The sequence below is a fragment of the Acomys minous genome, assembly GCF_964271855.1.
Source record: "Acomys minous genome assembly, chromosome: 9".
Taxonomy (NCBI): Eukaryota; Metazoa; Chordata; class Mammalia; order Rodentia; family Muridae; genus Acomys; species Acomys minous.
This window is the reverse complement of record NC_140490.1, coordinates 91,268,348-91,292,700: the sequence shown is the minus strand read 5'-3', so window position 1 is coordinate 91,292,700 and position 24,353 is coordinate 91,268,348. Positions and strand designations below refer to the sequence as shown.

General features: G+C 40.3%; 1 protein-coding gene across 1 annotated transcript in view; it reads left to right on the top strand.

Annotated features, from left to right (window-relative positions):
• PARPBP (PARP1 binding protein) overlaps window positions 1-24,353 on the top strand; it is a 53,448-nt gene that overhangs the window by 18,849 nt on the left and 10,246 nt on the right. The window contains exons 4-7 of the mRNA XM_084795650.1: window positions 4,101-4,205; window positions 10,902-11,072; window positions 12,430-12,584; window positions 21,368-21,548. Coding sequence (XP_084651776.1) covers window positions 4,101-4,205; window positions 10,902-11,072; window positions 12,430-12,584; window positions 21,368-21,548 — 612 coding nt within the window. The remainder of the gene's footprint in view (window positions 1-4,100; window positions 4,206-10,901; window positions 11,073-12,429; window positions 12,585-21,367; window positions 21,549-24,353) is intronic.

Sequence of the window (24,353 nt, the reverse complement as noted above, 5' to 3'; positions counted from 1 at the left end):
TAATAGGGTATAAGTTTAAAAGCCATAGTATATCTTAGATTTGTTTATATTAGAATTGATAAACTATTTTAGAATCTATTTGTTATGTAAAGGTTTTAGTTTTGGAGTATTGAAAATACTACTTTCTGTGTGCCAATAAAGTATTAAGTAAATGTTGGTAATGGCTGAATATAACTGGAGTTAGGAGGAATTATTTATTGTCTTTTGTGAGATACTAGGCTCTTTTCATGTGATAATTGGGAATAGTATATAAATTTAGTATAATGGAAATCTCTACTATAAAAATGTGTTTAGAGGGCTGGAGAGATGGCTGTTCTTCTAGAGGACCCGAGTTCGGTTCCCAGCACCCCCATGGCAGCTCACACAACCATATCTAGTGGAATCTGATTTCCTCTTCTGGTGTGCATGAGAATAGAACACTCATGAACATAAAATAAAAAAGATAGTTTTTAAAAACGTGTTTAGGGGAAGTAGAAGTTCATTTCATGTAGAAGACCCACGTGATTCTCTGTTAAAGGTCACAGGGCTGTTGGAGTTCCAACAGTACAGCAGCGCTCACTGCAGGAGGCGGTAGGACCGGGGAATGGCATTCTCCTTTTAAGGGAAAAGCTTTGTGCTTCAGTCTGGTTGCTTAAAGCTTAGTTGAGGGTGTGTGGAGAATGTAGTCTCTATGCAGGGTAGTCACGTGCCAGGGTAGAGGCAAATCTTCTGTTAGTAAGTAGGAAAGGGAGAGCAGATATGCGGTAGCTTGTTGCCTTTACTTCATTGGCACATCATGCAGACCTTTGCCCTACTATAACTTGTTCAAGTATACATTCACATGTGGTCTTCTGTGTCCTTGAAAGAAGATTTCTTTCTTGCTTATAGGGCTGGTTTTTGAGTAGCCCTCACACAGCTAATATCTACAGCTAATTATATGTAAGCACTGAGTTGCAGGAACAAAAAATATAAGAGATGCCTGAACTATTGGGCAGACTGTTTTCATCCCGTCCTTTTCCCTGCTTAGGGTGAGTGGGTTCCCTAACACATGTCCTCACTGAGAAATGGGACAAGTAAAGGTTGCTCGTCAGGCCGTCTATGTGGAAGATTGTCTGTAAAGGTCAACATGGCCCTACAGAATACCAAAATTAAACTGAAGCTGCCAAGATGCTAGTTTGTGAGCAAAACTCTGGAATTCTAACAACTTGGTCTCAGACACTAATGTTTTCTCAAGGAAACAACAATTGTACAGTAAAACTTATCTGTGGTTGACTTTTCAGAAGCACATTAAATGTAACCCTAATTAATTTGTGCTGTCTTTAAAGTTACATATCAGAATATCCCAAATAGTTCTGATCCTTCATGCTCTTGAATCTTCATGGTCTTAATAGAGCTGCATTGTTTCTTGTGTGTTGTAGTTTAATGCACCAATTATTGGGAGTTAAGATAGACAAAGGGGAGGTAGACCCGGAAACATGGTAACTTGAACCTTACTTCCTAGATTACAATTCTTCTCCATCTGGGAGCATACAAGGCTTTGGGTTCTAACTGGAATATCAAGGAGAGAGATTTGGGGTAGAGCTGGGTTTCACATGAAGAGAACTTCAAGTGTCTAGCCACCAGAGACCTCCGGCCAGCAGAAACATCCATCTCAGAACTTAGGCACAGAGATCTGTGGACGCGCCGGGACAGATCAGCAGATGCTATCTGTGGCTGGCAGGGTTCTCTGTCTCTCTCTAGCCAAGAAGTCGTTCTATTGCTTCCTGTTGGCATGGAGACAACGGGACAATTTCCTTGGCCAGAGAGCGAAAAGTCAACTGGCGACATATTCACAACAAAAGAGGGCTGTTAAGGGGAGAATAGCATCTTAAATACACAGAAATTCACAGATAACACGCGAGCAGCACAAGACTTGCTGGATCTTACCTAACAAAGATACGCTTGCTGGGGATGCCGTGTGGTGACGTAGGGGTGGATGTTAGGGCACGTGCTCCAACTGTCGGGGCTGCAAGGAGAGGGCCCCAGGCGCAGCTTCCTACGTTGAACTCAGGCCGGCCGGCCGGCGAGAGAGCTCTTTCCCCTGATGGGCCCACGCTTAAGAAAACTCACAGAACGCAGGACTTCCGAGGAAGCTACCCTTAGCTGTCACCAGAGACCTGTAGGAGATGCCCTGAGCCTTTGTGAACGGAGGGTGGAAGATGGACTCCTAACACCTTCATACCTTTCCCAGGACGTCCTCGTTCCCGGGACAGAGGTCAGAGCCACAGCCACAGCCACCTCGCGGAAAAGGAAGCCCAGGCGGCCCTGTAAGCAGTTAAGGCCCTGCCAGGACCTCTCAGCTCCGGGGGAAGATCCCTCCGCGTTAGCTTCACTGGTTGAACATCCACCACAGAAGCAACTGTCTCTCACAGCCATGTCTCGGAACTCACCATTGCCCAAGATTCTCCACAAGACCCGCAGGGGAAAGCGAGACCCCACGAAACGGGCAGCTGTCATGGAGCGGGTGAGGCAGTGGGAAAGTCGCCTGCTCCAGAATCTTGAGGAAGCCTCGCAGCACCATCTCACCATTGAAACCGAGAATAAGAAACCAGTGACCCAGCTTAATGCAGAAGACCAGCCAGAAGCCTCCTCTGAGGTCCACACAGGGCACAGACATTTGTTCTTTTGGACACATAGCCACTAAATATAAAGCTGGCATCACCCTTACAAATGTTTGTACCACCCACTTTATCTATTAAAAAAAAAGCTCTTTGATTGTAAAACCGTAAGCACCGGTACTTTCCAGCACCCCCCCCCCACTTTCTCCTGTTTTACCCCACCCCTTCTTCAGGTGCAGGGAGGGGTGTGTGTGCTGGCTTTTCTCAGACAGGTAAAAAGCTTGTTGCTAGAGTTGGAAATCCGCACAGCTACTGCGTGAAACTAGAAACTGACATGGGAAAGCAGTCTACTATATGCCAAGGGCATGTAAGGTCTAGGTTGTTCCAAGAGGCAGGTGAGGAGGATAATTTTTAAGCTTCAGGTTGGGTGGAAAGTATTTCTTCTTCTAGTTTGTGTTTGAGGCATTGTTTTGGAGGGTTACCAACGTTCAGAAAGTCAGGAAATCTGCCAATGAATTAGATGCAGGCCGACAGCGGTTGTCAGTGGGATCCTTCCATATTTCATCCACCCCAGCTCTGCGTGTGGGAAGAATGTACTGTGTAAGATGGCTCAGCATTCATAACTTTTATAAACTTCCTCCTGTGTGAACAGAGTATTCAGTTGGCTCAGTTTTTTCCTTATAATTACTAATAGCTGATAAAAAACCAACAAAAATACATTATAAAAATGATGTCTGTTATCTTTTCAAATAAAACATGAGAATATAAAGAAACACAAAAACTTGCTATGTAATATTCCCAAATAAATCCTCCTAATTTTTATGAAAAATAAGCTGTTTTCATGATAATTTGGAAAAAATATGAGGAAAGATTTCCCAGTACAACAGGCATATTGACATAAAAATTAGTATCCTAAGAAGTGGTAAATTTAAAGACCTTAGAGAACTTGACATGAAGATGCTAGTAGTTTCTCCAGAAGGGAAAACACCTGAGGGTATAACTAAACAGTCTATTTGTCATAGTCAATAGTACTGCGAGCTGAAGAGAAATTGTAGTCTGCTGATGATCAGTTTTAAGTTCTAGGATGTATGGATGAAAAGATACATACATAGATATGACCTGATAAATATTATAAGATTCCTTAATTAGGGGCTGGAGAGATGGCTCAGTGGTTAAGAGCACTGTCTGCTCTTCCAAAGGACTCGAGTTCAATTCCCAGCACCCACATGGCAGCTCACAACTGTAACTCCAGTTCCAAGGTATCTGACACCTTCACACTAATGCACATAAAAAAATAAAAAAAAAGATTCCTTAGTTATAATTTATTATTGAATTATAATTTGTTTATTTAATAAAAGATTAATTAAATGGTAATTGCTTATCATTCAGCTTAAAAGGACCTGTGAGAATATGCCAAAGTACATAAAGACACTGTTGTGCTCATTTGTAACCGTCTTTGCACTGGAACGCCCGTGACACTTGGTGTTCTGCTTCCTATTTTATTATGCCATATATCGCCTACAGATTCAACTCCGGGATTTTCTGTCTGGCACAGAGTGCGCAGTAAATGACGAAACTAGCCCTCATATACCAGCATCCCCAGTGAAGTGCAACCGGAGCGATGAGCAGGTACTGATAGCACTGCCAGCCAGCTAAAGCAGCATGTGGCCCACGCGTCTGCTGGCCCGGTGGGGTTACTGCTTGGTTTATCTTCATTTCCCCAAGTTTTTAAGTTGTTTAAAATAAAGCTGAATGTGCAAAGGATAATGCATTGAGACTGATAAGGATGCCATTCTAACTGCGTCCTCATGTTTGGGCCATGGTAACCAACCAGCCCCAAGCAAACACAGGTACAGCTCAAAGTGACAGAGACACTTTCAGTTTCAGGTTGTCAGGTCTGTCTGTCTGTCTGTCTGTCTGTCTGTCTATCATTCTATCTATCTGAAACTTTCTACTATGCAAAGCTGACACCTGCTGTTTCAGATGACCGGTTCTTAAGCTGATGTGTTCCATAACTGATGATGTTCTTTCAGTGTCTACATTGTGCATACTACTCAGAATTAGTACCATGTTCAGGTTTGTCCAAATGGGGTTTATCCTTAGCTGAAGGTTATGCTAGGTACCTATGACCTCAGCTCACCACAAGTTAATGTTTATGAAAGTGTCTATGTTTAATAGAATCACCATTGATGTGAGTTTAGAATGTTGGCAAAGTCAGTAAAATTTATTGAAGTATTTTGAAATCCTACCTTTCATGGCGGTCTGTGCCAATAAATTTAACACACTTGGTGATTCCCTCTTTCCGTTTTTTGGGAAACATTGCTGAGGTAGATTCTTCTGAAAGCCTGTTCTAAGCAGATTGCACCTTAAAGAACACATTCTGTCATCAACTCCAACTACTTGCTTACTTGCTTCCTGGATTTAATAATGTACCTGATTTTTTTCTCTGTCTCCTTTTCTGTCTTAAGGATTAAATCCTGTGCCATATGCCTGAAATTCCTCAGCATTTGTTTCCTGGCAATAAAGGATAAATACAATGTCTGATTTTTCCACATGTTCCTAAAATAGTTATGTGTCTCTGTTTATTGTTTTAATGTTTAAGGATTCCCTAATTATACTTTTCTCCCTTTGTCTGCTTAATACTCTGCTATTCTTTAACTTGTCCCTATATGTGTTGTATCTCTAATAAAAAGTTATGTCAAGATTTAGTGTTAAAATTTTCTAGGAAATTCATCATGGCTGATATGGAATCTTTCACTTTGTATCACATTAGGAAATAGAAATTCAGGTTGTCCTGAGCTGGCAGATCTCTAATATAAAAATTAGTTTCCACTGTATCATCACCAAAGACTGTTAGAAGGTCTTCTGACACCATTTTAACAGGCCTGTTTCACAGCAACCTTTTACCTAATGGATTTTTTTTTTAACGCATGCAGTGATTATCCTTGCCCGAATCAATTGTTTCTTAGCAATTGTAGAACCCCGAGTTTTTAATTTATAATGTTTTCATTAATCACTTTCAGTCACCTAAGGCTTTGTCTTGTCTAATGGGGTAAACATAGCTCTAAAGTTGTGAAGGTCATTGCCTAAACCACGTTAGCAATTTAGAAGTTGGTGTGATAGAGCTACATAAGAGGTAAATCAGATAAATGTTTTCTGTTTGCCTTTGTTGTTTATTCAGTGCTCTGAGAGTTATTATACTTTACTGCTAAAATGGAGGGAGCTCCATTAAGGTAGCTCCACTGTCTTTTTTTTTTTTTTAATGTGCCCTATTAAATTTTTTGAGTATTTTCTTGTTTCTGTTATAAAAATATCCCAGCGCTGCTATGAATGTTTCCTGTCAAGAATACCAGGTGTGTGTGTGTCTGTGTGTGTGTGTGAGATATTTGCCTTCTCTTTGTTTTTTGCTCTGGTCTGTGTGCAGCTTCCACCATCCCTTTTTTAATGAAAAAGTTAGCTCTGTAAAACCGATGAAGGCTTCTTTTGACACTCTGAACAGCTGAGTGAGAGCCGGCCGTTCCACAGTAAGTGTGCTTCCCAACTTTTCAGACTGACCCCAACTTTCAGGAAGTGAAAGAAATTGGCAGAAGAGCCAGTATGAAGACGACACTATGGAGAAGTTCCCACTGTGGTAGGGGGAACACCATCTCTGACACACTACCAAAGCCAGTTTTAGGGATCAGGCCCTAGCAGGCGTCTGCTTTTAAGGGAGTTCCATGTTGATAGTGGAAGGGGAAAGAAAACATAAAAATGAATACTCTTACACCACAAGGAACTTGTGCCAAGTGAGAGTCAGGAGGAAGTGTCAGTGCTAGCAGGAAGTCTGCATCAGGCTAGCCTTGGAAACATTCTATTAGGAGCACGTCCTCCCTCTGCCACAACAGGGTAGTGCCTGTGTTCTTGCACATAGCTTAAAACAAAACACACGACGTACACTGGCGTGCACACCCATACCAGTAAGAACTGACTCTGCTGTTTATAAAGCTTGATGTTAAAAAAAAAATCAAAACCTTTTTATACTGTACAGCCACCAAAAGTAGAGTTATCAAAGATGCACACACTTCACTTGGCATCTCCAGAACCTGCATCCAGCTGTGCCGACTCTGTTTTGGCATGTCTGCAGAGCTGCTCATCCTTGCTGACATCAGCTTCCCCCCTTTTACTCTGGGTACCTTGTCTTCTTTCTAGGGACCTTTTTAGGCTTGTGCCTGACTTACAAGGTGCTTTTAGAAATCAGTATGCTTAAAATTCTAAAGTAACTTTTGGAGATGCAGTCTTACAAAGATATATTCTGATTTTTTTTTGTTTGTTTGTTTTTTGCTTTTCAAGACAGGGTTTCCTCTCTGTGCAGCCTTGGCTGTCCTGGACTCACAGAGATCCACTTGCCTCTGCCTCCGTGAGTGTTGGAATCACAGGTATACACACTGTGCCAGGCTGGTATATTCTGATTATCAAATACATTTACTAATGGCACACCAAAAATCTTCATATGGAACAGTAAGATGAATTTAAGAAATGTTCTTTATTTTCTTATTTCACCCCATTGTCCTCCCTAAAGTGTTAAACTATTGCTTTAGAAATTCTGAGGTAACAAAGTGGAATATATGAAAAAGTTCCCTTACCGGGTGTTTAAGCAAATAAAAAAATTCTGGGTCAGCTGAGGCACCCCTGATGCACAGTGCATGAGCATTTATTACACCCGGGTTCCCTTACCTCTATCTTGGGGTTTATCTTTGGGCTTTGCTTTCTTTTTTGTTTGTTTGTTTTTGCTTTTGTTTTGTTTTGTTTTGTTCGAGACAGGGTTTCTCTGTATAGCCTTGGCTGTCCTAGACTCATTTTGTAGACCAGGCTGGCCTCGAACTCACATCGATCTGCCTGCCTCTGCCTCCCAAGTGCTGGGATTAAAGGTGTGAGCCACCTCGCCCAGCTGGGCTTTCCTTTCTTGTGCTTTATGAAAATTTTTTTCTTTCTTTCTTTTCGTTGCTGTTTGTTTTTGAAAAGGGCTACTATGTAATCCTGGCTAACTTTGAACGTTATGTAAGCTAGGCCTGCCTCAAAGTTAGAGATCTGTTTGACTATCTCCTGAATGCTGGGATTAAAGGCATGTGCCACTGCCTGGCTCTACTTTTGTTAATAGTTTATCTAAAGTCTATAATTTCAGTAACCTTTCCGTATCCTATGTAGCCTTTTGTTGAATTTGCTTGATTTTTGTTTTTGTGAGGCAGGTTTCACGCTGTAGCTCAGGCTGTCCAGGAACTCATTATGTCGTTCCAGCTGCCCTGAGTGCTCAGATATCCTCCTGCCTTAGACCACCAAGTGCTGGGAATTACAGATTTGAGACACCAAGTTAAGTGGGCACTGTCTAAGGGTTTGTTTTTGAAATTAATAATGCCTGCTTCTCCTGTCCAAGAATTATTTTACATTTGCACATTTAAATTATCCAAAGGGTTGCTGTCTTTAAATTTCTTTTGAAATGTAGGCTAACTTGGGATCTGCTCACTATTTACCAGAAGTTTCCTCATGAGTTCATCGTTATCGATCGAAAGCACATTATATAATATGTGGTTCAAAACATTTTAATGTGGCTAGGCAGAACAGACACATATTAGTTAAAATAATTTCTGTTTATTCTCTGGCAATTTTATGTATGCTATCTGCATTACAGTCCTGTTGCTATGAAGATATACTACGACTGTGGTAGCTTACAGGAGAAATGTTTAATGGGAACTTAATGGTTTTCATTGTCAGAGGGTGAGTCCATTGCCGTCATGGCAGGGAGCGTGCCAGTAGGCAGGCATGGTGCTGAGAGCTTGTATGTTAGGACAGCAACCAGGAGGCAGAGAGAGTCAAGGGCAGTGCTGTGGGCCACGCCTCTATGACACACCTCCAACAAGACCACACCTTCTAATCCTTTCAGAATGTTTCTACCAACTGGGGACCAAACATTCAAATATATAGGCCGGGGGTGAGGATGGGTCGGGTGGGGCTCTCATACAATTTTATAATATTCATTCCTACTCTTCTCTCTTAACCTCCAACTTCATCTAGAGTCTTTTTTCTTCTCCTCAATACATCTTGCTCCTAATTTCATGCATTAAAAAAAAAAGCCTAGTGAGCTTAATTGTGGTTGCTTGCCTGGACATAGTGCATGGTTATTTACTGGGGGTCTATGCTTCTGATGGGAAATAGCTCATCTGACCCTAGCAGTCATCAATTGCCAATAGTTCCTCAGCAAGGGGTGGGAATCGTATGTGTCCCTCCTTCGTGCATCCGGGAATGTTGCACTGTGTAGGTTTTGTGGACATAACTGCAGCTCCTGTCAGCTCATGTATGTAATATCTGTCCCTTGTCCGGAGGATAGTGTTTCACATTCTTGCCCTCCTCTCTGGCTTTTAAGTCTTTCTGTTCCCTCTTCCTTGGATGTTCCCTGAGCTTTGGGAAGGACTGGGGTGGTACTGATAGAGATGTCTCATTTGGGGAGGAGCACTCACTCAGTCTTAGTATTTTGATCAGCTCTGAGTCTCTTCATTAACTGTTGTTCCTTACAAAGAGACATGTCTGTGCCTTAGTCTGAGAGCAGCACCAGAGTATGCACACAAACACAACTATTTAGAGGGTAGTGTGATAACAGTACTATAAACATGTAGTACAACAGTGATAGATCTCTCCCTACTTCTCTTGGCCCTGTAACCTCCCTAGTCACAGGCTTTTGGACAGATTTATAGTATCAGGCATCAATTAATTCCCTTCTGTATATGAGTCACAAAAATCAGTCAGAAAGTGTCTAGTTACATCCGTAACATTCAAACCACCACTGTATCTGTGGGCACATCTTGCTTTGCATGTCAGTATTGTAGCATGCACACTGCTAGGTAAGACCTTTGACAACCTTTCCCTGCTAGTAGCTTGCACAGCACCTTCTGGAACTATGAAACGTAGCAAGTAGGCTGGCTCGAATTTGATTACTCTATGCTGTGCCACCAAAGTGTGTTGTGTTTTCAGCAGTAGGGTCTGATAGGTAGTTCTGGTAGGGAACCAGGAACAGCAGGGTAGTCTGTATTGCTTCCGGAGTATTGGGGTCTCCTTGGCCAACAGTCCATAGGGAGGTATTCTACCTCTTAAACTGGGCTAAGAAAACTTAAATAAAATACTTTGAATTTGGAGATGACACATTACTGGGGCTTCAGATTCACGGTGTTATTGGAGCATGTATAAATTTCTTGATTTGACTATGAATTGAGCTCAGCACTTGCAAATCTGTTATCTGAGGAAATGGTCTAGAAGATTCTGAGTGTACGACATGAGAGCTAGAACTAGAAACAAACAATTCCAGAGCTATAGGTGGCAGCCACAGTTGAAGGGAACACAAGGGAGTCAGTCCTTCAGGGGAGTTCAGTTCTGCTGGGATCTAAGTTGTGTTTGTTTCTTTTCTTTTTTTTACCCTTGAATATGCTATTGGTGTCAAATCTAAGTTCTCTGCCCAATCCTTTGTTTTCTTTGAAAAGTTGTAAAACTGTATTTACATTTATGAGTTTGAGTTAATTTTCATAAAAGGCGTGAGCTTTTGGTTGAGATTCATTTGTTTTCATATGAATATTGGAGACCTCTTATCCCAGTCTCAAGAATGGAGCACCCTCTGTTTTCTACTTTTGTTGCTGCTTCTGGGTTCTTTTCAAATCCTACGGAGCTGGGTATCTGTCTCTTTGCTAACACCTCTCTATCTTGATTATTCAAATGGTGTAGAAACTCTTGAGATTTGTTCACACATTTAATATGTTTTTATACGGCTTACATATTTCGTAGTCGGTCAGTTAATGCCAACACCCACTAAGTGCCATTGTTTTCTAAACATCTGTTTTATTCATTTTGATCTTTAATTATTTGATAATGTCAAAATCATTATCAAAATGACTTAAAAACTTAAGTATTTAACTTTAGCGCTGTATCTGCTCTATAGTGGGATGTAGACTTGGGGTACAGTAGCCAGATGGCTCCTGCTCTTAGGTTCTAGAAACTATCATTGGTGGTTACTTTCTGGCAAGTTTATGCAGAGAAGTAAGGGAAAAGCCTCACCAGAAAGGCCTTGATGAACTGTGTCTTTTATATCATTTTCCAGGAGTTAGCATTTTCTTGTTACTGGCTTCATTTCAGTAAGAAAGACGATGTTGGTTACCCAGCTTGTTCCAGGTTTGCCTGCCTGTTCTTTTTGCCTAAAGAACGGGAAGCAGTGTTGTGATCACAGGAGTCTGTGCATTCTGACTGCGTGTGAAAAAGAGGTTCAGAACAACTGCCGTAAAGAAAATAACAGAATGCTTTACCGTACAGGTGCGGCTACTGGCAAAGACCATTTTCTTTTCCTATTTGAGCCTGCTAGTGAATTCAAAGAATGACCTGGCCCTGGCTCATATTCTCAACATCCCTGACCGAGGACTGGGGAGAGAGGCCTTCACCAGCCTGAAGCATGCTGCTCGAGAGAAACAGTTGTCTATGTTTTTGGTATGGACGCTTACATTTTTAGGACTTGTAATTATAATGAAACAGTTTTTAAGTAGTTATGTTTTATCTTCATATTTGAAAATCTATTCACTTTTTTTTTCATGTTCAGTAAGGGAGAATTTATCTTAAGCAGTATTTTCTACAAATATATTCTGTAGACTGTTTGCCCAAATAAACACATGTATAGTTTCCTTCTTTTCGCCTTCCTTCTTTCTTTAGTTTGAGTGGCTTTGCTCTGTGTCTAAGGTGACCACAGCTTCTCGGTCCTCTTGTCTCTGTTTAAGTGCTGGGTTACAAGCATGTGCTACTGTGCCTGGCTTTCATAGCCTCTTCTTGAATGAGTATTTCCAAGGGCAAATTCTTCAGACATAGCATATATGCTGCTGGTTTACATGATTCATATCTGTGCAGTAAGAGCTTTGAGAAGTCTCTCAGCAAAGTGACTTTTTATGTCTCATAAGCAGTTAACCTTGTTATTTCATCTGTTTTTCCTCAAGTTATTTGACCAGCAATCTTTCCCACAGATTAATTTCGTAATGTGCCTTTTAGAGGATAGTTCGGAAGGTACTGTTTTTGAAACATTTTATCTTTTTGTTGGAGATGTTCTTGGATAAAGCTATCACATACATATTTTTATCGGTGTAAAGACAGCTCTTTGAACTGCTTACCCTGGAATGTGAAAACTTGCTGGAATCTAGTGATTATCTTGTACAAATCGTGTTTCATAGCAAAGCAAAATAAAGGTTTGGGCCCATTTAAAACAACAGAGTAGTTAACATTGAAAATGAATTTCTTTTATATAATGGTTTCCATAGCCAGTCATCCATATAAATAAAAGTATATTCATTATTAAAATCTGCACAGTCAATGGTCTGCTCTTAAGAATATGAATTTACACTGGGCGTGGTGGCACACACCTTTAATCCCAGCACTCGTGAGGCAGAAGTAGGAGGATCACTGTGAGTTCGAGGCCAGCCTGGTCTACAAAGTGAGTATAGAACAGCCAGGGCTACACAGAGAAACCCTGTCTCTAAAAACAAAACAAACAAAACTCCCACCCACTCACCAAACAAACAAAACAAAACCAAAGAATACAAATATATTCTTTTTTCCCTTGCTTTGTCATCTGAATTAGCCCCTCAGTCTTCACCTGCAGCCAGTTAGTCTCTCCAGCTAGTGCACAGACTCCACGTGGCACTTATTCTTGTGATTATTTGCTCCTCAAAGAGTGACTTGACCCGTGAAATGCGCTTCACTGTAGCTGTGTACCTAGGGTTATATAAATGGACCCAGCCTCATTATATTATAGTTTAACCTTCAAAATCATTAAAACTGCTACATCCGTTTTCATTCGCAGATGGCCACGTCATTTGTCAGAGTGTCAGAGCTTGGAGGGAAAGGCTATGCGCCATCACCGGCAGATCCTTTGTGGGCACATGCCAAAGGGCTGTCTGACTTCATTCATTTCATCGGCAAGTTAGAGGAAATCCTCGGAGAGATGCCCAGTCCCAGGTAATGACTTACAAAGTATAAATGTGTGCTGTTATTCTCTTTCTAAAAGTTTACAGAATCAGAGGTGGGAATGAAGGTGATACGGAAATCACCAAACACCAGAGCAAATCTTAGGTAGGAGGAATGAAATACCAAAATGAGTACATCATAACAATACGCCTTCCTCTCTAAGAGTCTGCCTTGCCATGGTACTGTGTGTGTGTGTGTGTGTGTGTGTGTGTGTGTGTGTGTGTGTCTGTCTGTCTGTCTGTCTGTCTGTGACTGTGTGTGACTGTCTCTGTGTGTCTGTGTGTGTGTATATGTGTATGTCTGTGACTGTGTGTATGTATGTGTGTGCAACTCTCTCTTTCTCTTGTGTGTGTGTATGTGCCTATGACTGTGTGTGTGTGTGTGTTTGTGTGTGTGAGAAAACCAAAGGATATGTTCCAGCTGAATTTCGTTAGTGAAGATGGTTATTATTTACCTTTACCTGGAAGAAACAGTTTCAGAGCTGGAGATGACCAAGTAATTCTTTAAAGTGTACTCTTAGCAGTAAAGGAAACCACCACCAAGAGTGAGGAAGGAGAGCGAAAAGAGTGGATTCCATACTCTGGTTTTTGCTGTTTTTCGTTTTCTTACATCTGCAAGTCTTTGCTTTATTTAGGATTTGTTTTACATGACATTAGAGACAATCATTCTATTTAAATCAGAGAGGCTTGCATTAATAATATACATATGTTAGATGTTCAGTTTATAGTATTTTGTGGGCTGGAGTAGATTGTCCCTACTAGCAGTTGTAGATGGCTGCCATTTTGGTTGGTGAGCCATAGCGCTGTTCAAGTAAATGTAACTGATACTTACTAACACTTTTGCCCTGGACATTGTTTTAAACTCTTCTGTGTAGATTGTTACTTGGTCAGTATAGAGCCTCATGTGGTAGACAGTGTGTTATTCTCAGTTCAGAGGTGAAGAGACCGAAGCATGGGATCAAGCAGTTCACCCCGATTACACTGCCATAAGCACCAGAGCTCGCACTTGAATTAGTCCAGTTCCTGATGGACAATCTGTCATCTCATTCTGAGGACCTTCTTTCCATTTCAGGATTCAGATTCTGGATTTCTTTTCCTTTCTTTCTTTAACATATGTGTGTGCCTGTGTGGGTGGGGAGCGCCCATGTATACCATGACATGGGAATGGAGGTCAGAGAGAACCTACAGGAGTCCCAGGGATCGAACTCAAGTTGTCAGGTTTGGCAGCAAGCACCTTTATCCACTGAGCCATCTTGCCAGCCCACATTCCATATTTTTTACGGATTATGTTCTGAATTGCGATGTATCACCTTATATGGATATCTATCACATAAGAGCAGCAAAGTGGCTGCTTATACTGCATTACCCAGGAAGCAGAGTAAAAAGGAAGTGAGGCCAGCATCTAAAGCCTCTAGACACCCCACTGAACCACTTCAGAAAGGTTTTGCTACCTTCCCAAGCAGCTCTACCAGCCTGGAACCGGATTCAAACATGAGCCTAAGGGAGCCATTTCACATTCTAAACACCTGCTCTCTACATTTGTTTCCTACTTATTTTTCATCAATCAAGCTTGACAAATCTGTGTTAATATTAATCCATCTACCAATTCATCGTTTGCCCTTGAAGACGTTGCTCCTGCAGAGTCTCCCTCACTGTCTGCTCCATACCTTTGCCTGCGAGGCCTTCCTCGGAGACTCTTCTGCAGCGTCTTCAGGTTCTAAGGGTCACATTGGTGTTCCTTTATTTTCTATCAACAGCGAGTGACTTGGACTTATTTTATTTTTTGCGGGGTGGGGGTTATGGGTAATTAATGCTTGTCTTTCTGTTTTCTGTATTTCCATACTTTGATGAAATGTCTCTGCTATTACCAATATTGTCTTCTACTTTTCTTTTTCTGTATGTATTTTTAAAATCTGGTTTGCCTTTTTTTTTTGTGGCTTTGGTAAGGTTTAGGGAGAAAGCTAAGATAAATTTGTACATTCAGTTCAACAAATCTGTTAAAATTTTGATGGATTGTCTCTGGTGGGAAAATTGACCAAATGGTTAGAAATGCATTTCTTTTATAGGCAGCTAGAATGAAAGAATGTATTTCTTCAACTTAGCAACCATTTATTTGAAGTATTCAGTTTGGTCATAATGAATAATTAATTACCTTATCTTGTGGGGAAGACACCAGTGAAGTGGGTATCTAAATAGTATCTTCAAGTGGGAGTCCACTTAAACAGTTTTGTTTTCAGCTGGGCTCAGGGGCACACACCTGTAATCCCAGTACTTGGAAAGGCAGAGGTAGATAGATCTATATGAGTTCCAGACCAGCCAGGTCTACAAAGTGAGTCCAGGACAGCCAAGGCTACCCAAAGAAACCCTGACTCGAAAAATAAAACAAACCCCCAAACAAACAAAAAACAATTTTGTTTTCTTCTTTTTAAATTGCAAGTATATATTAATTTTATAATTCAAAGTGGTAAAACTATCAAAAACTAAAATCATACCCTACTTCTACAGTATTTGGTGAAAGAGATACAGTGAGAAGGACCTAGGTTGACTGGTTTGTGGAAGCTTGTCATAAAGGCGTTAGGAAGGCATGCCTGGGAAAAGGTTACACTTGCGCTCAATCTAAAGGATAAACTTGCAGTGAGCCAGCTGTGGGGTTATGGATAGCTTAGTGGGCTTTTGCTGCATTGGTTATGCAATTTGTCTTACAGTTTTACACTTTTTCTTGACTAGTACTTTAGCCATAGTCTTATAAGGATAGGAAGAAGAAGAAGAAGAAGAAGAAGAAGAAGAAGAAGAAGAAGAAGAAGAAGAAGAAGAAGAAGAAGAAGAAGAAGAAGAAGAAAACCAACCAACCAACCAACAACCAACCAACCAACCAAAAAAAACCCCTCAAGCTATGTTTTCTGTTCCCGTTCCTTTTCCATCTTTTTGCTCAGATTCATGAAAACTAGTATTCTTTATTTTCCTCCTTCTCTATTTTCTATCTTGATACATTTCTTCCTGAGCAGTAAGTGTCCTAAGAGCTTGTCTTTGCTAACATGGCAGCCATAGCACAGTTTCTGAGGCAGAGCAGAGGGTAATTTCCTGATACCCTTGAGCGGCTCACACTGTTGTCATCCTTACTCTTCTCTCGATGATGTGCTCTGGCAGCTACTACCATCTGCAGTGTTGTGATTCCTCGTTTTTGCTCACTTCTTAGAACTTCTCGTAGCATCTGTGATGCCATTCTCTCATTTTCTACCTCTCTAACGTCCTCCGTGTAAATTCTTCCCAGTCTGGTCTTTGGTGAAACCCAACTTCAGCACCAAGCTTCCAAGACATCTTCAGTCATCTCTGAGACGGTGCCTCAAAGTAGCTCAAATTTAACACACAGCAAGAATTAATTTTCGTCTTTCTCTGAAAAGCTACTTGACACCTTAGTGGATTCACCTCTCCTCCCTCCAGTTAACCAAGTCTAAGTCTGACGTATCTGTAAGTCTCTGACTTAGCTTGCCTTAAACAAAACAAAACAAAACAAAACAAAACAACGGAATAAAGCAAGAAACATTTTTACCTCTTCTCTTGTCTTCTCTTCCTGTAATTACTACCTTATTTCTAGTTTTTGTTGCCTGTATCAGTCCTCATCCTTGCTTACCTGGTTTTTTTTCACCTGAGTTGTTCATTCCTCCTCCAGTCCTGTGTTGCTCTGTCCTGTCCTGGCACCAGTGCCAGTGTCATCCCTCTGAAATGGCTTTTGATAGCACTGTGATTAAAGACCTTCAAGATTCCATGCTTGGTACAGGATGAAGCCTCAGGAGTCTTGGCCCATATGCACAACTGTGTGTAATCTAACTCCTCCCTTTCCCTCCGGTTTCTTTATCCTCTTTGTTCCTCCACCTGATAACTTAAGAGATAAAGATATATTTAGCTATTGTATCTGATTTCAAGTTTGTGCTTATCCTATAAAGGAAACATTGTGATATCCATGGAGTCTAAGGAAGAATGAAGATAGGTAGAGAGGGAAAAAGGGGGAAATGGAAAAATGCAATCTGATACTCATCGTCCTCTGCCAGCTCTTCATGAGGCCATTTTAGCTAAGCTGGCTGCATTTCTGAACTTTGCCAGTAGGTGCCACCGTAAAAATGCTTGCTATACTTTTACCTGAAAATATCTTGGAAGCGTCAGTGTTTATCAGTTAGGTTCTGTTGTTAAGAACTTCAGAATGCTGTACTTCAAGTTTACTATACAGCTTTTTAATGAATAAATACCTGCGTTATATATTGGACTAAATATGTAGTTATAGAATATTAATTTGGCTAAAAATTACCTGTTTCATGTTTGAAAATACTTCAGAAGTGTTTTGATACTACTTATATACCTTTATCATTTATTTTTAAAGGTATTAAAGCAAATAGTTAACAAATTCTTGACTACATAATGACAAAGCTCAATACTTTATTTAGCAAAATGAAGAGTAACCAATTGCATAAAGTATTTAGTCATATTATTGCTTAGTGTTTTCTTCCAGCCACTTTATTTTTTAATTGTGATTTTCATTGCCAGCAACACTGTATCTTCTGCCTAGGGACTGTAGTGTGATGGAATTGGGAGCTACAGTTGGTCTTAAGTTGTTTTTTAAGTTCTTTAAATTGTTCTTTAAGTTATTCTTTTAATGTTGATCTAAATTAGCAAAAATTATTTTGGGAATAACTCATTCTTTTTTTTTTTTTAAATAACTCATTCTTCCTTCCACTTTTCCACTCAAGTGCTCTCTACACTTTTAGTATCATTCTATGCCCTCAAAAGCTTTATTCATCTTGTAAACCAGTGTGTGGCACAGATAGCTTGGAGTTTTGGGTTAACAACCCCTGGAACTTTGAGGTTCTAAAAGTAGCAGCTTGAAGTAAGCTACCAAACCGGCACTAGGGAGTCTAATGGTTGGCTTTACTAGGAAATATATGAATTAGTCATGGTAGCAGTATTTACAGTGTTTGCTGGTAGCCAAAGTTCTAGCCTTGGCAAGCAGTTAGAATAAGTCTTATAAATCTTTTGCTAGCTACAATTCTGGCAGTGAATTACATCATCTTGAGAATTCAGCAGTTTTGTTCTCATAGAAAGAATGAGGGTGATGGGGAGGACAAATGGTTAATTTTTCCTAATATTATTTGAAAATTTTAATTTTTATAATTTGCAACTAAGACATTCTTTCACATTTTATTATCCTTAATATTTCCACTAAAATGATTTGATGATTTATTTGTACCTTTAATAAACATATGTAACTGACCTAGCTACTTCAATAAAAGGATAAATTTAAAAACTACTCAGAAGACCCTCTTTAATAAAAACGATTTTTGTCAGGCCAGTAACCTCACCCAATATTACCTTATTGACATAGGTCCTGAGAACTGTAGCTACTGTGCTAAAATTTCCCCATTACTGTTTGCGTTACAAGTTAGAGGGCTCCTTAACATGGGGTAGGATGAGGACTCATGTGGCGTAATATGCATAGCATTTCACCGCCACGAGAACAAGTATAGTCCAGTTAGGGGAAAGCCGACCAAAATTGGAATCGTACAAACATTTAGCTTAAAATATTGATAGAAAACATAAAATAGCCATATATGCAATAATGTATTCTATAGCTGTCAGAGTTTTTTCAGTAGTCATCCTTAATAGTCCTAATCAAGCACTATGATCAACTAATACTAGTTTTATTCCGAAAGGACCCATTACACATCTGTCAGTTCTAGTACTGTAATGGCTAGCCTGCAAGTCATTGAGCATGCATCATCTAAAGAAAAATAAATCACCGTCCTTTACGTATAGCAGCAGTAGCCTGTCACTACCAGCCCACATTGTCACATCACAGAACTCTGAATGGTAGAATGACTTGAGAGCATTTGTAATGCATTGTAAACAATCTTGACAAATGAACGAAACCAAAGTAGTTTACAGAATTTAGTACCAAAACCCTTTCAGAGAGTAATTCCCAGAAAAAGCAGAAAGTGCCAAACTGCCAACTATGGATTAGTTTTGGCTACATTTCATCCAGTTTGTCTGTTCTCTTAGGAGAAATACAAGTTTAAAGTAATAGCTGCAAGGAAAGTTCTCAGGTAAGTGAAGAGACTCCTAGAACCAGCCTAGACTTCTGATTACAGAAGTTCAACAGACATTCCCCAGAATGACCCTTTCATTGGCACAAATTAATAGCACCGGATAGATTTTAATTATTTTACCTACCTTTTATATTTCTTGCCTTACTGATTTGAATTGTCCACAAAATACTGTGCTTAAGAAGAAATGATGACAGCAGGAACTTTCATCTGAATCTTACATTGCATGCTAAAACATTTTATAATCGCTAGGCTTTCATAGGAACCCTCCTCATCCTTAGGTCATCTTTATGCTGAGGGATCGTCCCTGTAGGTGATTATATGCTCCTGCAAGATCTGCAATTTGAGCTGTCCCAGTACTGTCCCATAGTATTGTTAGTGGCTATTCAAAGAGAAGTTTTTCTGGGTTGGAGAGATGGTTCACTGGGTAAAATGCTTATCATGCAAGCCTGAGTACCTGAATTTGATGCCCAGCATACACATAAAAAGCCTGGTGCAGTAAAGTGCACCAATAATTACAGAGCTAGAAAGGGGAAGACAGCAGATCCCTGGGACTCACCGGCCACCCGCCAAGGCCTACTAGTCAAGGTCCAGATGCCAGTGAGACCTGACCTCAAAATATGAGGTGGACAGCTCCTCAGGCAGTTGATCTCTGGATCCCATACACATTTCCACACCACACCACACCACACCATACCACACCACACCACACACACACACACACACACACACACACACACACACACACACACACACACACACACACCCACAGAATAGAATCCACCTGGTCTTCTATTTGACTTGCTCCATTTTTTACTTGTCTCTCTGACTTTTCTTCACCTGATTTTTAGCCTGTATTTTTATTATTTTTGCTCAATGAGATGTCTATCCCAAGTATGGACCATGATAATGTAAATTCAACCTCCTATGTACTACTATATTGCATTGGAATATGAGTAATAAAGAATAACTTTTTCTACAGTTAAAACCTTTAGCTTTAGTACACCCATTCCTAGGACTGTGATCAGAGGCACTCAGAATGTATAGCATTGAACATCCCACCATAGACTTTTTGACAATACAACCTCTAACAAAACTAGGTTGTCCCAAACTCTTGGTGACAGAATTATTTATCTTTATAGTATGCAGACATATGTTTATATTATACAGACTTCAAGGGATTTATCCCGTGAGACCTAAGTCTTTATGAGATTGCCAAAGACAAAACAAAAAAGCACATCCTAGGGTCTAATGTTCCATGTGTGCAGCATACTTTTTTATTGAAGAGCAGACGACCATTGTGAAAGTGTTGAAGCACCGTTAGAAAACTAAATAAATATGAAGCTTTTATTAAGTAATAAAAATAAAGGCTCATTCTGCAGGGGAAATGTGCAGTGTTTTATTACTACAGTCTTCAGGTGGGGCAGGGCTCTGTTACTCATCAACATCAGTCCTCTCTTCTCTTCAAGGGGAAGTGGGTATCTGAAGATTGTTAAATGCAGTTCCTCTCTCAGAGCTGATTTCTGTGTGAAATGGTTCCCACACTGCTCTAGCCTAAAGGTCACCCGTGTTACCAACACAGTTACATAGCACCCTTTCTGGAGCAAGTGACTCAGAAAGCCAAGACAGGAAATGTGAGAGAGATGGAGCTAATGAGTTGCCATTGTCTCATAATTTTCCCCTTCTATATGGACCAAATATTTACCTCATCAGTCATATTTCAGATGCTTGTTAGAACACCTGACTAAGATGTATGATCTGATGATAATGTATTGAGGATAAACAGCAGCAGTTCATAGTTTTTCCTTTATGTTATCACAAAAGAGATGCTTAGAGCATGTGCAAGGAGGAGAAAGGTAGAACTGCATCAGACATATCTTATTGAGCACAGCCTTTCCAGGGATACCTCACGACTTCAAAAGAGAGTCGTCTTTTATTGTTGGACACTTTTAGTTTCTTCTTTAGAGCAGACCAAGATCCACCCCGTGTGTTCCTCACACTGGACCTATGCCAGTCCTGTACAGTAGGAGCTGCAACCCCATTTCAGGCATATAAACAAACTGATTTCAGGGTTTGAAAAACACTGGTCTATTAGCCATAAGTGGTTTAGTTTTTGGGTTGCTTTGGGTCAATATTGACTTGCTTACTTTCCTCTTCTGTATATAATATAATATAATACTTTTGTCTTCATGTCTGGCAGTATAGTATTTACTTCAGGTGAGCCTTCTTTTTTCCTTCTCCCTTCCTGGACCACTGTGTGACCTAGATCAAGTTATTTAATCCTTATGAGACTCGTAACAGCTTATTGAATTGGTTTTAAGATGAATGTAATGTGTTAGGCGTTCAATGAGAGGTGACTGTTTCTGCTATCTTAGCAGTGTGTAACGGTAATATCCTACATATATAGACATATACTTGATATATATAGGAATCCATCAGATCTGTCATCATACTACATAGACACGGCTTTGAAATCAAGGAAGATGTAACTTGTGTCATGCTGGGCCTCAGAACATCTTTATTTTGTTTCTCTTGGTTTTTTATCTTTCTCTTATTTGATCTATAAGATCAAAGCTATGTTCTTTGAAAGGTGTTGATTAACACTGAGAAACAAGTTTTCAAGCTTATAAGCATTCTGTCATTTACAAACCTATTACAAGCACACTCTTATCTCTGTTTCCAGCCTTGCAGGGGGTCGGATATTATCGGTGATAAAGACACAGCTGACCAAAGGCCACAGCAGTGGGGATCCTTTCTATAAAGCAGTAGAGGAGGTTGTTCAGGATTTGAATTTGAGGATTAAAAATATTATCAATTCTCAAGAAGATGTAGCTGTCAGCTCCACCAGCCTCAGTCCTGCACCGGTAACAGATTTATTCTTCATTGTCCTTCTATACAAAACATAATCTCTTCTGTTCACTGCAGAAATTGTTTGCTATTGCTACTTAAGTCAGAAGATGTATTTTGTATGCTTTAAGATGACACCATCAAATTAAATTTTCTCAATAGGATTATGTTCAACTTAGGTAAATCATAACACCCTTGGGGAAAATATATTTGTTACAATAAGGCTTTGGATAATCTCCAGTATCTCTTTCAGCACTGAATATTTAAGGCGCTTAGGGCTACTTTTCAATAATTATCCTTATAATACCATTATTTTCCTAGTTACTTAGATGTAAAATTATAGTCTGGGTTTTGGCCCCAGTACTCTTCTCTCTGCAGGACAGCAGCAGTCCCATTAGAACAGGTTTTGTAGTCAGAAGTTTAGTTTTCATTTATAGAGCTATATAATTTTTATTACTAATTACATTTCCAGTTGGCTACGTTTCAGTCATCTTTATATTTTGGAATCTTATCCAGCATACACTTCTTCTCTGGCTTCTTTGCATTGATAGTCAGTTTTAATAATTACTATAGAAGTGAGCTACCAGGATTTTAAATACAGAACAGAACCTCAGAGTGCATATTATAGTGGGTCTGTGTTTTTCTTTTCTTTCTTTGTTTTTATTTGAGAAAAAGTCTTACTGTGTAGCCCAGGTTGGTTTGGAGCTCACTATGTAGCCCAGGCTGGCCTCAAGCTCCTCGTATAGATTTATGATGCTGGAATTGCACATGTAAACCATTGTGCCTGTCCACATTGTGGTATTTATTTGGTTAACAAAGGCCCCTTTCATTAAGTGTCACCATGGCAGGCAGTGCATGAACAAACACTTTTGCTATTTATTCATTCTTTCATCCAGAGGCCTTGGTGATCATTTTTATCTGTTTTCCTACAAAAATGTGTGGTCTTAGATTTCCTTCAAAGGCATCGTGGGGAAGATTCGGGGATTCCACCCCATTTATTTCATGTGCATGCCAACATTCTGAGTGACTGTGTTGGCACCACGCACAAGGGCGCTATCACTGCAAGTGTATGCCAGGAACCACCGCCGTCTCAGATCACTCAGAGTGCCAGTCTCCCATTTGTAGGTAGACAAAATCCCCACACATGCCACCTGTTTTAGTTTTGTGTTTTCCACTAAGTCACAGATCTTGAAAAGATAACCAAACAACACTCAGTGAGGGTACTATTAGCAATGTGGCACTTGCTGACACTGATGTAAACTATGTGGTAATTGTCTGTTCATCGTAGGCTCTTGGTTTTACTTTGAGTAGAGCTGCACATTCAGTTCGTCTGGTATCCCCAGCTGCCAAATAGAGAAAAGAAGCCAAAAGCACATTAATAAATGTGGAGGAGACTGGCACAGGTGCTGAATGTAAATGTTTTTTTCTATAGCCTCTCTAGCTCCCAAATAATGAGATGGAGACCTGTTAGATTTATTAATAAGCTTTAAAGCATTGTAGCTGGGCAGATTCTCATCTGTTCTAACCCGGCTACACTAGCTGGGCTACTTCCCAGACATGTGTCCTCTTACCTGTCTTCTAGTCTTACCCTGGCCACCCCTGCTCCATCTTGTCCTCATGGTGACTCCTCATGTGCTACACCGTGGTCCTGTGACCCTCTTCCTCTTCCTTTCACCCTCTCTGCCTACTATCTCTTCCTTCCAGCCCATGTCTAGATTGCAACCTGAGCTTGGGGCAGAGAAATCAGTATCTGAACACACAGTGAACAAGACCAACCCTAGGCACACAGGTGCCACAGAGGGCTCTGAAAGATTGTCTCTATTTTAGGCACTGTGTCCCTCACCCCAGTGGGCAAGGCACTGTCATTGCTCCTCTTTTGCCAGGGAAGTACATCTTGAACATAGAGCAGTTAAGCATCTTTCCAGAGTCTGTCGTGTACATAATTAGTAGATTATTTCAAACCTAACAAAAATCTCCAAGAGTTTATGTTCATATGTACCTGTATGTAATTTTGCATTGTCATGTATTACTTGTGACATTCGTTTTTTCTCTCATTGCTACATTTCCCAGCTCTCCATTTTTAATCTGTTTTATCTCTAGCACTATTTATTTCAGACCACTTCATCTTAAAACCAATTTATCATAGTCTTTTAAGTTGCTGCAGCTGTGTCCATATTTGACAAACTTTGTCCCAAAATATATTTTACCCATTGCTACTGTTGATTTTTCTAAGGTCTAAATGAGATTATTGAACTTGCTTAGTGGGACGCTGCCTTCCCCCTGGCACCTAGACTTCCCCTCTGTCTGTCTCTGAAGCTCCTTCCTCTCTCACTGGACTCCTCCCCAGGCTGTCCTTTATGCCACAGGACTCTCACCATTGTGAGTGTTTCTACCACACTGTGTATTTATGTTGGAAATGTCACAGCACTCTAATGTAGCTTTTTGATAACGTATTTATCTTATCAGAGGGCTGTGATTTCGTTGAAGATTGTGGTTTTCACCTTTGAAGCCTTAGTTTCTTAACAGAATGCTTAGAATATAGAATAATCGTGCATTTTCATCTTATTAAACCTTTTGTTTTTGCTTTTTTGAGGCAGGGTCTCATTATAGGCCAGGCTGATCTTCAACTTATGTACCTGAAACTAGTTTTGCTCTGCCTCTGCATCCCCGGTGCTGGGGTTATAGGCGAGCGCCACCATTCCTGGCTCTTGATTAGATCCAATTTGGTTTGGATTGCCAGGACCCCATACCCCTTTTGTATGAGAGGAAAAATACACAGAGATTAAGAGATAAAAGTCATGGTGTTGAGGCCTAACTAGATA